Below are 13,353 nucleotides of genomic sequence, written 5' to 3'. Positions count from 1 at the left end.
TTTGGTGTTAGAGATTACCTCAATCCAAACTCACTGAAATTTGCATTTAGTATCAATGCATTTCACTGTACGTAAATTTTACTTCAAGAAAGAAAAAAAATAAATCAACCCTACCCTATATTGTGAAGCATATAATCACTCTTATGCAAATGGCCTTTGGTATATTTACTCAACACAAGCTCTGACAGGGGTGGGTAATTAGTTTCATTTTTCATGAAATCTTTTACAACTAGAGATTATTAACCTTGTCTCCCTTAGTAACTGAGGATTCTTCTTTGGCCAAAACATATTTTACTAATTGATAATCATGAGAGAAATAACCAAATGTGGGCAAAGAGAGAGATTGGGATTTTAAACTCTTCAAGTGTCTGCTTTTTACATTGTTATCCCACTGCTGTATGGTGTAGAGCTGGTATAGATAAGCCTCCAAAAACATCTGAATGAAAGGAATAGATGAACCAGAAAGGCAAAAAATCAGAGTAGAAACAGGAAAGGAGAAAGCTGTCATGGAGGAGAGAGGAGAAGGAAAGGGTTAGAAAAGAACGCAAAGTGCATAATAGTGTGTGGTGTATCCTAAAGGCTTTCCTGCATTTTATCTGTCCATCCTGGCGGTGGTTGTCCCAGGAGACCAGAGCAGCCCCGACTGCACAAGTTGGTGGGAGCTCTGAAAAGCATCCCTGTGTTTCAGAAATTGCCTATGTGATTACAAAATAGATGCAGCATTGAAACCTCATTCCAGGAAGCAATTCAGGGACAGCAGACATTTAGATGGACTATGATTATCACATTTGAGAGATGGTTTGTAATAAATGTCTGTTTTTCTCCAAAAATATGGGGAGAACGGACATAAGAAATGTAACCTTAATAATTGAGAAATCAAGCTGTTTGCCCACAAATGGAAACTTCATTACATTGCTGACTTATAAGAGAAAAAAATGATGTCGGTTTACTGTCCTCTCCCCACCACCCCTTCACCTAAAAGGGAAGGATTGAATCAGACAGGGCTTGTAAAAGGTATTATATTTGTATCCAAGGAGCTCATGTGATATGGAAAGCAGACAGATGGAAAGGACAAACCTAGGGAAATATAACATTGTGTATGGAAAGCTGGGGTCAGGCAACCTGAGATCCATTTGCAGTACTACCAGTCATCTTGGGCAAGTCATTTAACTTCCTGATACCTCATTTCTTCATCTGCATGTTGCTTGTTCATAGAATGAATACAATTTCTTAAAAGTGGCTATGAAAACAATTCTGTTGGGTAAATTCCACTTTCCTACTGGTTTCCAATGTATTTGTTAACTGTCAAAATTCTTCAAAAAGCGAAAATGAAAATCCCTAGTGAATAAGGTGACATTAAGGTAGCATGTTTGGCTTAAAATCATTGTTGGATTGCCTCCCTCATTCCTGAAGTATAGAAATGCCTCCTATGCTTAGGGAACCCTCAACTCCAAATTTAAGGGTTTAAAACAATCTTTTTAGAATTGGTATTTTAGTATTTTATGCTTTTGGACTACAATCACATTTTTCATTAATTCTAACCTATAGATTCTGGAAAGTTGCCATCACTGGGGGCCCTTACTGACTGAGGTGCATCACCATTAGAAAAGTTATAAAGAGGCACAGAAGGCTCTTAACTTTTCCTGCTATCCCAAAGTGAAGAATGTTATTTCTGACATTCCTGGGCCTGAATCATAGAGAAAGAATTAAAATACAAAATCCAAATCGATTTTCAACCTAAAAACTCTGGGTGGGGACTCAAATCCATCATGAAGCCTACCTCTGGCAATGGTCAACAGCCTGGAAATTTTAACTCCTAGGCATCTGTAGAGTTAGTAATGCAGGTGTGTGTGTGTGTGTCATTGCCACTCTTCCAAAACATCAAAAGGAAGTGATATCTTTACTTTTGCAAAGATGGCAGCAAATAACATTCAGTGTGCTCTCACTGATTACCTCTACTGCCATTAGAAGTTCTGATTTGCAATTATATAAATCTTTGACACTGAAATGGGGGAAACTAATTATTACTACATAATCATGCTTTTTTGATAGATGAATTTTTTTCAAGAATAAGATCCACCTAGGGAAATGTGAAAAAGCTCCACAGTGGTGGCAAGATGGGGACAATAGCCATTGAGTACATGGGTCCTCAGTTCACTCCAATAAAGAGGGTTTTAGTTGCTTATAAGCCAAAGACTCAGCTAGATGGTGTTTTTTAAATTTGTATTTTATTTATTTTTATTTGTTATTTATTAAAAAAATATTTAAGCTTATTTATTTATTTTGAAAGAGAGAGAGCAAGCACGAGTGGGGTAGGGGCAGACACAGAGGGAGAGAGAATTCCAAGCAGGTTCTGTGCTGACAGCACACAGGGCTTGAACTCATGAATCGTGAGATCATGACCTGAGCCAAGATTAAGAATCAGGCCCTTAACCAACAGAGCCACCCAGGTGCCCCTATATCTTATTTAAAAAAAATAAGTAAGTAAAACTGTTAGGGAACTGTGCTGTGGTTGGTCTGAATGATTAGGGGAATAGACCTCATGTTTTCATCTATGACTTTATAGTTTAGCTGGGATGACTGAGGGGTGGAATTTCTAACCTAAGTGAATTTTTTAAATGTACTGAGTAATCATGCTAGTTTGTTGCTTGAAGAGGTTTGCTCAACATGAAGTTTCCAGTAAGATGCCAAAGTTAACAACTAGAGAAAAATTAAAATGTGGTTTTGTAGTAAGCCTCCTGTGGAACTCCTTGGAAAAATATGAAAGGAGTAGTGATGTCACTACTGTTTTTTACATACATGGAAAGAAAAAAAAAACTTTCTAAATACCAGGACAAAGAGGAGTGGACGCAAAATGGGTAAGGTAAAAAATAACTCTATTTTCAGTTTATCCGTGAGATCATGTATACTGAGGTATCAGAAGCCCTGAAGTCCGTCTCGTCCACAAGGCCTGCAGTCATTCATCTTGTACTGGGCCCTATGAAACTCTAGGACCTCCCTCCAGTTGTGGTCAGTTTGATTTACTAACTGGAGTTCAAGGTATTTTTTTATAACACAAAGGAGTATACCAAACATCGATTGGTTAAAAAAAGTTCAGTGTTGAGTTAGTTCCCAAAAGGCACCGTCAGAACAGGGTATTAATGGGGATTAATGATGGCACTGTGGTTCGATATTAGCAAAAGACCAGGGCTAAAAATAAATGTGCATACCTCAAGGGAAGCAGGAAAGTCCAGGCTGGCATCATATAAAGACTGGAATTTTAAAATATATAACTATATTGAATTTTTTTCCTCTCCTTCCTTCTAAAATTTCCCAAAAATGTCACAATTTTATTATCATCATCATCATTATCATCATCATCATCATAATCATCATTGAATTAAGCCCCTAAAAGAGTAAATTAGCTCCAACTACATTTTCCTGCACTGCTTTTGGCAACTGGCTCTTTGAGCATAATTTCCACCATGGAGAAGGGTTTCCATGAATAATAGCATGGTTTACTATTGCTATGGGCCCTTGTCAGCCATGCTTTTACTTCTTTATCCAATATCCCAACACTTGTCAGGCCAGTGGTTAGTCCTGGGAAAACTCCAAGCAAAGCTCAAGAGATTTGGTTTCCCATACAACCCCATGCTTATTTCATCAGAGAATATGCCATGCTGTGTTGAAATTTTCTATTCATCAGTCTGTCTTTTCTACTAAACCATAAGGTCTTGGAAGGCAGAAATTATGTTTTGCCTACAGATGTATCCCACTATCTTTTTTTAAAAATTTTTTAATGTTTATTTATTTTTGAGACAGAGAGAGACAGAGCATGGACAGGGGAGGGGCAGAGAGAGAGGGAGACACAGAATCTGAAACAGGCTCCAGGCTCTGAGCTGTCAGCACGAGCCCGACGCGGGGCTTGAACTCACGGACCGTGAGATCATGACCTGAGCCGAAGTCGGACGCTTAACCGCTCAAGCCACCCAGGCGCCCCTGTATCCCACTATCTAGACTGGTAGATTCTCAACAAATACTTGTTGAATGCATGAGTTAATATTGGGTGGTTTACCACCATCGGTGTCATTATAGCAGTCACTACCACCAATACCACCATCAAGCCATATTTAGTACCTCACCCTCTTTTGGAACTCTTTCCTCAGGGATCCAATGCCTCTAGCTAGTCAGAATTCTTTTATATCCATCTTCTTTCGCTTATCCCCTATTTCAAAGTACACTTATTCTGGATGCCATTCCTTTGTGTGTGTGTGTTTGTTTTCTTTAGGAGACAGCTATGTAATTTGATGTAGTAATTGTGTTATTCGTACTAATGTGTGGGTAGTGACCTTCCTAGGAAATATGATCTGACAGCAAAAATACTATCTAGTTCCAACTCAGCCCCTCATTTGCTATGTGACATCGAGTGACATCATTTCCAAGGGCTTCTTCACCTAGAAGATCCCTGAGGGTCTTGCAGATTTCATGAATCGGTTTTGTGTGCATTTCAACATAGACTTTCTGTTGATAAAGTCTCAACCTAAAGGAGAAAACCTGCCATGGAGGTGAGATTTCAGGGGTTTCTCAGTGAATAAGCAAGTTGCATCTGCAACAGTGGCCACTGAAGCAGCAGTGTGTCTCCCTGGAGAACCTCTCTGCCCATAGTTGCTGCCAGATCCAATCAGTCAGAGGACAGGTAGCCACCCAGCAGTAATGCTAGGCTATATTGTCAGTGCCTTTCCTCTTTCCCAGAACTGTGTTGTTTTTGTCACAGATGGCATAGCACAACTGTTTTGATAGTCTGACAGCAGCTCAGAGTCCATGTCTGGTTTCTTCCCAGTAATTCAAGGCCAGTAATGGAATGCTTTATTAATGTCCTGTGAGCAAAATAAATTTTCAGGTGGTACAAAGCATCCTTCTACAATTTTCCCTGGCCCAGAACTTGGCAATTGTCCTGATGGGGACTGTCACATCAGATATAATGTAGAAAGAAAACAGCAATCAAACAATGTAATTTAAAGGAGAAAGTGTAACTTTGGGCAACATTCTTCTTTTTTTCTAATTTCCTCTATTTAAATTTTTGTCTCTCAAATTGTTCTGCAGTGTCGCTTTGGTAAAATGTACCCCTCAGTGTTTAGAAGAGCCTGAATAAAAGTTATCTTATGTAAGGTTATAACATCTCAGACCCAATCCCCCAACAACGAGATTACAGGATTTTTAGACTTTCTTTCTCTAGGGAAAATCCAGCAGCTCAAGGCTGTCCAGATTGTCATAAACTTTTCCAGTTTTCACATCAAAGTGAAGTAACAGCAACTCCAAATAAGAAGAAAATAAGATACTGAATTTATAAGGAAAAAAAAATAGAAGAAAGAAAAGCATTGGTTTGAAGAATAAAAGGATATCCATGTTACCACTGGGAATAACTAACGTGGTTTGAGCAGAGACACAAAATTTTATTTTAAGGATGAAGTGAGACCTGCAGAGGTTGAGTGATTTATTCTGGGTCACACAGTAAGTTAGTGGTAGAGTCAGAGCTGAGAGGTCTGATCTGACAAGGGCCAGGGCCCTTCCCACACAATGCTGCCTCCACTTTTGCTTCAGTAGAGGAATGAAAACCAGCAAGTTTTGAATGAGCTAAGAAGACAGATCGTCTATGCGGGTGAGAAGAGAGGGTTATGTGTCCATTGCATGGACTGGGAAACTGAACCACAAAGGAGGTTAGTGCTGTGGCCTCTTTGGGGGTGATTTTTGACCCCCAGGGGACATTTGGAAATATCTGAAGACAATCCTGGTTATCACAACTGGAGGGTAGAAGGTGCTACTGTCATCTCTAGGGTAGAAGTCAGCGATGCTGCTAGAATCCTCTTGTGCACAGACCAGCCCCCATGACAAAGAACATGCCAAGATCATTGACACTGGACAATAAAGGATTTTTATCTGGGGATTGCGCACTTAACACCCAGATTTATATTATCATAGTTATCATTAGAAAGTTTGCACAACCTGAGTTATTGTCTGTACTCACTTAGCATGGTGCACTCACCAACTCCTTGCAAATTCCCTGCCAATCTTCAGTGCTAGACTTTGCCATGACAAAGTAGGCAAATTTGTCTTTGAGGCCCCAATCATCTTCTCTTGCCTCTTGTATCCTACCTGGCCCTCTCCAGGTGTCCAGCCAGGACCAGGCTGTTCATCTCCACTCCTTCCTGGTAGCAGTTGATCTCAGGAAATCATTGTTGTTGCCCCTCCCAGAGAATTTGCATGTCATGATGTATGCCTGTCTTAGTATTGTATCCACTGTAAGGGATTTCCAGCCTCAGTGACCAGGCTGGGGAGATGCTTAGGAAGAATTCCTAAAACAGCCCCCCAGCAGTTTCTGTTTTCCAACAGACTGGGCCAGCCCCTGAGAAAATGGGCACAGACTCCTTTGCCTGGGAATCAACATTCTGGCTGGACTCGTGCAACTGCAGAACATTTTCTTTTTGGGCTTTCTAAGTACACCTTGGAGCACGTGGGTGTCTCAGTTGGTTAAGTGGCTGACTCCTGATTTTGGCTCGGGTCATGATCTCACAGTCCTGAGATGGAGTCCTGTATGGGGCTCCATGCTGGGCATGAAGCCTGCTTATGCTTCTCTCTCTCCCTCTGCCCCTCCCCTACTCATGCGCATGTACACGTAGGGTCTCTCAAAAAATAAATAAATGCATCTTCTCCTGTTTTAAGGCAAATTTTTGAGAAATTTGGGGGGGTCTTTGTTTTGCTTTTCTTTCAGTCTCTGTTTAACTTCACTCAGCAATTTCAGGATAGATATCCAGAATTTGTGAACAGGAGAGGAACTGTCTGAATGACCAGAGAACAGTTGACTTTTATTTTTTTGAAGGATCATGTTTTTTATTGATTTTTCAGAGGCTCAATATTTCAGTTTCTAAAATCATTTTAACAGAATAGGTTTTAGAAAGATTTGCAGAACTCTTCTAAGGATTAAAAGAGAAAACAGTTATGAAAGGGTTTTGAAAGCTATCAAACATATATTCTGTATATGTAAACAATGGTGGGGGTGGAAACAGAAATATGGTCCAAAATGGCCCACAGTGGGGCCTTTGCCCCCTAACATCCAAGAAAGACATCCCCCTCTACAAATAAAGGCAACCCAAACCAAACTATCCCTCCCTGCCCACCCATAGATTCTGTTTAGTTCTAAATCTTATCATTGGGTTATAGGCTTTCAAAATTAGAACTCCATAGGCTTTTTGTGATTAATAACATTCAGAGCAATTTGCGTTAGGATTGTGTGCTTAAAACAAGACTACACTGCTTCCATTGGCCAGGTGCGTCTACCTCCATGTTTGCTTCCCTCTCGCATTGCTTGTGTTAGACAGTGGTTTCTAGATTAGTAAAAATACACACAACGTATGAGTAAGCTTAGGCTGGTGAACATGCCATTTCAGAATGCTTAAGAAGGCATTAGTTCATATTCAACCATGAGAGCTGTTGCCTCCTTCTCCCTGCAAACCTGCCATGGTAACTTCAAAGGAAAAGAAAAATGGGAATCTTGTCTAGGAAGCAGGAAAAACAGTGATCAACTACAGGTCTTATGTATGTTGTTATAAATAGTTATAAAGAAATTCCTAAATTCTTTAGAATTCATCATCTTTTCATTGTGTCATACGTAAACTAACAACAGAAAACAAAACTGCCTTTAGATACTGGCTGTTACCTTCTTTTTATGTCCATGATCTTCTAAATTTACATGTAGCTTAAGTACTAATAAAAAAAACAACCTTTGGGGGTTACTAGGTGGCTCAGTTAGTTGGGCATCTGACTCTTGATTTTGGCTCAGCTCATGTTCACAGGGTTGTGGGATTGAGCCCCAAGTTGGGCTTAGCACTGAGTGTGGAGTCTGCTTGAGATTCTTTCTCTTGCTCCCTCTCTCTGCCCCTCCCCCTCACTCTCTCTGTTTCTCTCTCTAGAAAAAAAAAAGCAGCTTCTTAAAAGCTAACCAGAAATTAAATTTCATATCACTTTCATTCTAATATGTTTACATGAACAATATTGATTTTATTTAACTCAAACCAAACTCAAAGACAAAATTTTTCCAAAGAGAGAATTTTGGTTTTTTTAGAAAACTTAAGGAAATTGATAATAAAGGATTTTGAGGGGGAAGGGCTCAGTCTTTGAGTAAAGGAAATAGCACCTAGCTGAATGTTTCTCAGGAATATTCCACGCATGAACCAGATTTGGTATGCTTTAATGCATCAAGGGCAGGATGTATGTACTGTCTTTATCAGGACAGTCTAGGACTGCACAGAACCTGAGCAACACATTTAATCTGCCTTCCACGCCTGACCCCCAACCTTCCCATTCATGGTGATTCTATCTCTTCTCCAGGAAGCTGTTCCATTGCAGGATCTCTATATTCTTGAAGATGCTTCAGGATCTCCTACAGAGAGCAGCATGGGAGGTAGAAAGTGTCTAGATTTGGAGTTAGCAGACCTGGGTTCCAGCTGAGGCTTTAATCGCTGACAAACTGTTATCATCCTGTTTTCTAACTTGTAAAATGGTATGCGTAATGCCCACCCTACTTATCTCATGCAGTTAATGGGAAGAATTAACTATAAACCATAAGCTAAACTACCTTTTATAAACTATAAAGCCCTATGGTGAGGTATCATTATAACAGAAGCTAGGATTTAGAGTCATTTATTTCTTTACTCTCACTATGGGTGTGAAAATGGAGAAAAGCAGTGTCTTGCACATTTTTTTTTTTTACTTTTTGGTGCTTCTTGATGTTTGTTTGTTTGATTAATAGATAATAGTCACTGACATTTTGTCACAGTCACTCCTCAGTCCCTAAGCAAGAGATTCTTAAGAATAAGTGGTCTATAGTATCATTTCATCTATCACCATTCGTCTGAAGCCAAAGAAACATACAGTACTGAGATAAGATTTTGTTCTATAGCACTGAACAAATTCAGGGAATTTAAGACTCTAAGAAATAAAAGTTAAAGTGTCAGTCATCATTTCAATAGCTCTTAATGAACCGACATCTATGCTGAGGCTAATGACATGTGTAGTCAATATTAGTAATCAGTACTCGCTTACCATTGCAGATCCAACACGGCTGACCTTGATGGGATTCCCTCTACCAGAAAGGTCCATTTCTGCTCTATCCATCACATACAGGCAAGCATCAAGGATGCCATCCTCAAACTATTTGGGAAAAATTAAAAAATAAAATGAAAAAAAAAGAAAAAGAGAAACTTCTTAATATCCACTTTGCAAAGCTGATATTTTATGCCAAAAAAAAAAAATTAAAAGAAAGCACAACAAAATGTTCAGGAATGTGTATTTCCTATATAGTCATTATCCATAATCCTTAGTATGAAATACTAAAGTAGAAGGAAGAAGACATCCTCTTTTGTTTTTCAGTAAAATGGATAAAAACATACAAGCAAGCTAGGAACATAAAACAGGACTACTAAAGAGCTGGTATACTCAAGGACCATGAACCAACTTGAAGCTCTTCAGAAAACTGTACAAGTTAATTTAGAAGATTTCTCCAGCATGTGGGCTCCAGCTACCAAGGCAAAGGAATGAATGATTTACCAAAGTAAGGCCAAAGCCTCGAGACCTCAAAAGTAACATGAATCCTTGTGCTTTTTGAAAACAAATGGCTCTCAGGTACATCACAGGGAGGTACTTTGGGCCTGTATACCTTGCACTGGAAGTAGTAGGAGACCTCGTGTCACAAATGTCTGCCCAAGGTCTCCCTTCTTTTAAAACAAAGTGGACTCTAGGGTCAAAGGGCAGGCAAGAAGGCCTGGAGAAAGTTTATATTATCAAGGGAACAGTCTGGTAGTCTGCTCCATTGCAGAATCTCTGTGTTCTTCAAGATGTTTCAGGATCCCCTACAGAGAGCAGCACGGGAGGCTGTTCATAGTTGATTTCCTTAGAAAGAACTACTGACCCCATGAAACACCACGATTTTCTTTTAAAAGAAAAGGAGGGGGACAAGGACAAAATAGTAATAAAATGGCAAAATGGGGATATTTCACCTATACTGCACCTCACTGTACAAGAGACTTCCCTGAATATAAACACCTTGCATATTATCCACCCACATACCTGTGACAGAAACCATAGTCTTAATGGCTAATAACCATGTAGTTCTTTATTAAATCCAGTTAGCATACCAACTTTGTGTGCACCCTGAACTGATGGGATGGATGCAGTAAAGTAAGGGCACTAGTTCTTCAGGTATAAAGAACTCATTATTCTGGTTCTTATTAAGCACCATTTCTCTGTCTGTGGGACATGAAGCAGTGAATTGAAGAGGTAAAGAAATAGTTATAGGACTAGTTGTTTCTCTGCATCACAGCAAACTACTGGCTTGGCTGGTTACTTGGACTGAAAGACCCATATTCATGGGACTCTGGTGACAACAGACAGATGGTGGCTGTGCTCAAGGGGGTATACCCAAAAACTACTCGGCATGTTGGCTGAGGAGTGTCCTGATCATGCTTGGGACTCTTTCCTAGTCCTACTTGTTACCCACCTTGGTGAATTTTTTCTTATTAGTTCTCTACATAATGTCACTTTGGGGACATAAATAGAATCACACCTACACATTAGGATTTAGAACACTAGACAATAGGCAATATCATGGATTGTATGTCACTCAGGAAGGGAGGGCTTGTAACCAGGGAGCAAGGTGGGGCTGCAAAAGCAGAAGAACACACAGATGATCCTCTTGGCAGGACATCAGAAATGCAGGTGGGCACGTGATTTCTCAGGAGTCCGGGTGAATGAGCAGGACATAAAGTCAGGCAGACAAGGCAAGAACTAGTGATGACACAGGTCCCAGTGGCCAAGCTGGAGCAGGGGTAGGGGATGCAAGGGGAGCCCACATGGAAGTCAAAAGAAAACATGAGAAGCCAAGAAAGTATCATGGGACCTGGTGAGGCCGGGTTCCATGAAATGTGCCCCCTAGATACCCAGAACAATGGTGCACAATTCCCATCAGCTCAGCCAAAACTCTCTACGAAATAACACATTCACCTTTTCTCATGTTGCTAAGAAGGAACCTTTGCTGAACCACAGGACAATGCATTCATTTATGGTAATATGGTAGAAATATCAGTCACTTGTTCCACTGTTAAAGATACCAAGCTGAAATAGTTTGAATTATTGAATATCTAAAATGGAATATCATTTGCTATTTTATATCCAGGCAGTCATGTGAGATGGCAGTTGATAAAATGTCTCAAGGCAAAAGTCCAGTGGGCCCTCCTTTGATGAAATGGTGACCGTCTTTTCTAATTCTAATTTCCAATTTTCTAGTATCTTATACTAACATTTAAAAAAGGTGATTTCTTTGAGTTGAGCACACACCTTGCAGTTATCATTATCAAAACACTTTTCCTTATAAGAAAAAGAGAAATTTAGTCTATTCGATGTTGAAGAATGATGTCTGAGCTAATGAGACTTCTCTGTACTGGATGACAAGCATTTCTCACTAGAATGCCATGTTATCCATAGAATCTCTGATCTCTGGAATGTTGTAATACCTGAAGAGACGTGATTGCAGTGGCTAAATTATGCAGTTGCCTTTGTAAGTCTCTGCTCCTAGGCTGCTTGGAGCCTCAGATCCTGAAAAGCAGGAAATTCATGTCTAATATCCACATATGGTGCCTTGCAGTGAAACATGTGACAAAAAATGTCGAGGAAAAATGTCCTTGACAGTGACAAATTGTAAATGCCTCACCTGACCATAGCTCCAGCTTCTAGTCTTGATGTCATTGAAGTCTCCATAAAATATAACCCCGATGTCATTCAGGACATACTCTTCTCTTTCTTTATCATCATCCAGATACACAGCATCCTCTGTGTCAGAATTTAAACATAATGATAATTACCAAACCAGACTGTTTTTATAGACTTGTAAGTGTGTTCTGGTCCTAAACTGCAATTTAATCAACTAAATGAAAAAAAAATGTCTTTTGTTTCCACTAAAGAGAGCTCATTTCCCAATATGTAATTTCAGCAATGGTGAACCTAATCAGTGGCCGAGATCAGCATGTAAAGGATGGCATTTGTCAGCAAAATGCTGACAAACTCTGGCTTTAAGTTCCAAGCAGCACAATTAAATTGACATGTCTCATTAAACATTTTTAAGATTCTGGGACATCAGTAGTTTCAGAATCAAAATTCCATGATGCAGATATGAATCTATAACACAGAGCGAAGAATAATTTCCAAGCTATTAACGTTAATAGAAAACTAGCCGAACTGAAATGATTTTTAAAACAAGTGTGGGGCATATTAGAATACAGCATGGTCTGTCATGCCTGGTGTGTGTGGCCCATCACTGACAGGAGGCAGGCTGGGGGTCATCTCCTATCAATGAACAATCCTTTGTGAATGTGTTGGTAAGTGTGTATGCCTGATTGGCCTGCTGAGTCAGCTTCTTCCATCGCAAGGACTTTTCTTCCCTGTGGCTATAATCTCAGAAAGGCCATGCTCCCCATCTGCATACTTAGTAATCAGCCTGGTACTTATTCCCAGGCCAGGTATGAAAGTGGCAAAAGCATCATTAATAAAGGCAGGGCAATGCAGATATAAGTTATACTCAAGTCAATTTGCATGTCTGGAACAGGGGCATGTTTGATTCTGATTGGGGACATGACTTATTATGTTTCTCTAGCCCAGGTCATACCTGCCACCCCTATTACCTTTTGGGGACTCTTTCCTCCTCATTCCATGATAAGACTTTTACCACTCTCTTTGGAGTGGCTATCAGCTTGGCTGCACATTAGAATCATCTGGGTAGATTCAAAAACTTCTGGTTCCTCTTAGAACTCTAAATTAATTAAATCAGAATCTCTGGGGGTAGGGGAGATCCAGGCATCAGGTGTTTTATTTATTTAATTAATTAATTAATTAATTAATTTCACGCATCAGTGATTCTGATATGCAACCCAAACCGAAAACAAATGCTCTAGCCCTTTGTTATCAAAAAAATTGTTGAAAGACCAGTGGCATCAGTGGCACCTGGAAGTTCTTGAGAAATCCAGTCTCAGGCCCCAGCTCAAGACCTACTGAATCAGAATCTGCATAGTAACAACACCTGTAGGGGATTTACCTATGCATTAAGGTTTGCAAAGCACTGTTCAGTCCAACCAGCTTAGATCCCCATTCTGGGCTACATTATAACTTTGCTTGATTCTTTGGAGAATCCTTGTTCTTGTCTTATCTCCAATACTTTGTTCTATCTTCCTCTTTCTTCTCCCTTTTGCCTACTATTTGCCTGGTTTCATGCAACTGTAAACAAATATGCACACACACACACACACACACACACACATATTTATGTGGATA

The 13,353-nt window shown here is 39.8% G+C and overlaps 1 protein-coding gene across 2 annotated transcripts in view; it reads right to left on the bottom strand.

Moving 5' to 3' along the window:
• The window catches only part of F13A1 (coagulation factor XIII A chain), a 164,642-nt gene that overhangs the window by 84,124 nt on the left and 67,165 nt on the right, over positions 1–13,353 (bottom strand). For both annotated transcript variants that reach the window (XM_007073130.3, XM_007073131.3), the window contains exons 5-6: positions 11,741–11,859; positions 9,079–9,186 (exon numbers count right to left, since the gene is read on the bottom strand). In XM_007073130.3, the coding sequence (XP_007073192.1) occupies positions 9,079–9,186; positions 11,741–11,859 (227 nt within the window). The remainder of the gene's footprint in view (positions 1–9,078; positions 9,187–11,740; positions 11,860–13,353) is intronic.

Source organism: Panthera tigris, chromosome B2 (assembly GCF_018350195.1).
Source record: "Panthera tigris isolate Pti1 chromosome B2, P.tigris_Pti1_mat1.1, whole genome shotgun sequence".
Taxonomy (NCBI): domain Eukaryota; kingdom Metazoa; phylum Chordata; class Mammalia; order Carnivora; family Felidae; genus Panthera; species Panthera tigris.
Note: the sequence above shows the minus strand (reverse complement) of the source record. Positions and strands in the feature narration are given on the sequence as shown.